Consider the following 3,103-nt stretch of genomic DNA (forward strand, 5'->3'; position numbering starts at 1 on the left):
CTTTATTTCACTCAGCTCCGTTTGCTGATCAGATCATTGAGGTAAAGGTACATCTCACACACTGAATGTGAGCAATTCTTTTTTTTTTTTTTTTAAGATATCTTTATCAATGGAGGAGAGAGGGAGAGGGAGATAGACACATAAATGATGATAGACAGACATCTGTCAGCTGCCTGTCCAGGAACCAAACCATGACCTCCTGGTTCATGGGTGGAAGCTCAACCCCTGAGCCACACCAGGCAGGCAGCAGTTCTTATTACAATTGTAGCAAAGATGGAGATACATAGTGATCCATTCGCATCCTCTAACTTTTTTCTCGCAAAGTGGCCAACAAGAAAAGTTAGTCCTATTTATTAACAGTGCTCGCGTGGCCATTCTCCCACACTGGTTTCTCATTTAAACTTAGGAAGTTATTTTCAAGGTTTCTGGAAAATTTTTAAAAATTGCTTCTTTTCTTGAACATATCTATAGGAAATAATTTATTCATTGGTAATTAGCATTTTTTAGTTGTTATATTAACCTGAGTTATTCCATTTCAGGAGATAAGCGTCTCTGAGCTATGCTTCCCCAGTGGGCGGGAGGTAACATCTGCTCCTCTTCCCCGAAGGCAGACACGTGTGCCCGCTGTCTTCCAGTCTCCCGCTCACTACAAGCAGGTCTTCACCTCCTGTCTCGTAGGTACGGCTGCTGCCTTGCTGTTTCCTGTGCTGGTTGTGTGGCTGCAAGCGATGCAGTGTCGTACGGTGTGAGCCGTGTGGCTATGAGCCGTGTGGCTGTGAGCGATGCAGTATCATGCGGTGTGAGCCGTGTGGCTGTGAGCGATGCAGTATCATGCGGTGTGAGCCGTGTGGCTGTGAGCGATGCAGTATCATGCAGTGTGAGCCGTGTGGCTGTGAGTGGTGTCGCTGTGAGCTGCAGTATCATGCAGTGTGAGCCGTGTGGCTGTGAGTGGTGTGGCTGTGAGCGATGCAGTACCATGCGGTGTGAGTCGTGTGGCTGTGAGCGATGCAGTATCATACGGTGTGAGCCGTGTGGCTGTGAGCGATGCAGTGTCATGCGGTGTGAGCCATGTGGCTATGAGCCGTGTGGCTGTGAGCGATGCAGTGTCATGCGGTGTGAGCCGTGTGGCTATGAGCCGTGTGGCTGCGAGCCGTGTGGCTGTGAGCGGTGCAGGGTCATGCGGTGTGAGCCGTGTGGCTATGAGCTGTGTGGCTGTGAGCAGTGCAGGGTCATGCGGTGTGAGCTTTCAAGGTGAGCTCTCCCCTTGGAGTGTGTTATCGCCCATGTTTACTCCAGAGTTTGACAGTAGCTTAATATCAGAGCCACATTGTTTTAGAGATGGGAAATGACAGTGTTCTCTTTCTCAAGTTATAGTTTTTTATTTTCTTTTAAACTCGAAGTGTTACAAGTGGTTTTGTTAGGAGGAAATTTTAAGCATGATGCCTGATTGGACGGCTCGTTCTGCTGTCCACGGGCAAGCCTTGCCTTTGAAGCTAGTGTTAGGTTACAGTTCACTCTGTTCACAGGCTCTTCTCCAGTTCAACAAGCAGCACACGTGATGCACAAGTGACGCGCATGCGGTTACTGTGACTAATCCCACCTTCTCTCTGTAGAGCATCTGAACATACTGTTGTGCGGGCTGGCTCAGAGGCTGCGCAAAGCGCTCTCCGCAGTCGACGTGTCCTTTTACACATCGTCCCTCGGAGCGGGAGGGAGCGCCGCGGGAAGCAGGGTGCCGTCCTGCCGCCACCAGCGGCCCGCGAAGCTCGTCATGGTGAAGAAGGAGGGGCCCAACAAGGTCTCGCTCCCCCTTCCCTCCCGTTGTCCACGAACGTTGTCTCCTTAAAGGTGCAGCCCCTGTTGCTCTCTCAGGCTCAGCAGAGTGTCAGTCTGACCAGGAGCCTCTACCTGAGCTTTCGTCACTAACAAACGCTTGGGAACTGAGAGCTGAGTGGTGGGTGGAGAGGATGGAAGGAAGGTTACACCGTGGCCGGCCCCAGGGAGAGCCTGGAGGTCGGGAGGAAGGGACTCGGCTGCCACGGGGCAGGGGGACAGAACGCCCCCAACTTGTTCATTTTGCTAAATGCGCACGGTGATGGGAGATGTCGTGCGATGTCTGTGTGTCGGTGGGTGGTGCGTTCTCGTGAGACCAGGCTTGCACAGCAACACAGGTTCCCTCCGTTGTCTGCATGCTGAGCACGTAAACTTGGTTTAAATATAGTTGTCAAACCAGGTCCATAAACCATATTAGAACCATGAGGTAAAGTGTTGTATATTATCTGATGACATAGTTGTCATACTAGTCTATGTTGTTGGTATAAGGGTTAGGTCTGAGTTTTACTTTAAAGAGCAGAGCAATCTACACGCGTGTATCGTGTGCGCACGTGCAGGTCAGTGAGCGGGAAAGGCTGTGAGACGTGCGCCCGATGCTCCCACACCCGCAGCTGCTCGGGCAGCTCGCATGCTGGCTGTCGGCAGTGATCACTTTAAATCAGAAAAACAGTGCATTTTATTTTCCAAGTAAGCTTACATTCTCAGAATAATGTAACATGTAACTTTTTGATACGGAAAAACAAGTGGAAAACTAGCTGGTTTTAAATTTTAATTTATTATTTAAATCAATGAAAGGATTGCGTTGTATAATGACAAACTTATTGGAGTGCATTGATGCCACGCAACCTTTGTGAAAGTCTCAGCTCACAGCATACAAGCCCTGGCCGAGCTCCCTGGTTAGAGCACCGCCCACTTTGCCAAGTCCCACCCGGTCAGGGCACACACAGGAAGCAGCCAGTGGGTGGAAGACAAACTGACCTTCCTCTCCCCCCTCGCTCGCTTCCTCTCTCTCTCTCTCTCTCTCTCCCCCCCCCTCACTCCCCTTCCTCTCTCTCTCAAATCAATGAATTTTAAAAAAAGGACTTTCCTTTTAAAAAACCAGTATAAAGTAGAAACACTTTTCCTCGCTGAATTGCATTATCTCCGCAGGGCCGTCTCTTCTACACCTGTGACGCGCCCAGGGCGGACAGGTGTGACTTTTTTAAGTGGCTTGAGGAGGTGGCCCCAGGACACGTTGCACAGGCGGACTCCCCGCCCGCCCTGGTGTTGA

The 3,103-nt window shown here is 50.5% G+C and overlaps 1 protein-coding gene across 1 annotated transcript in view; it reads left to right on the top strand.

Annotated features, from left to right (window-relative positions):
- The window catches only part of ZGRF1 (zinc finger, GRF-type containing 1), a 50,914-nt gene that overhangs the window by 28,046 nt on the left and 19,765 nt on the right, over positions 1-3,103 (top strand). The window contains exons 14-16 of the mRNA XM_015571518.1: positions 540-678; positions 1,614-1,798; positions 2,983-3,098. Coding sequence (XP_015427004.1) covers positions 540-678; positions 1,614-1,798; positions 2,983-3,098 — 440 coding nt within the window. The remainder of the gene's footprint in view (positions 1-539; positions 679-1,613; positions 1,799-2,982; positions 3,099-3,103) is intronic.

The sequence above is a fragment of the Myotis davidii genome, unplaced genomic scaffold (genome assembly GCF_000327345.1).
Source record: "Myotis davidii unplaced genomic scaffold, ASM32734v1 scaffold989, whole genome shotgun sequence".
Taxonomy (NCBI): domain Eukaryota; kingdom Metazoa; phylum Chordata; class Mammalia; order Chiroptera; family Vespertilionidae; genus Myotis; species Myotis davidii.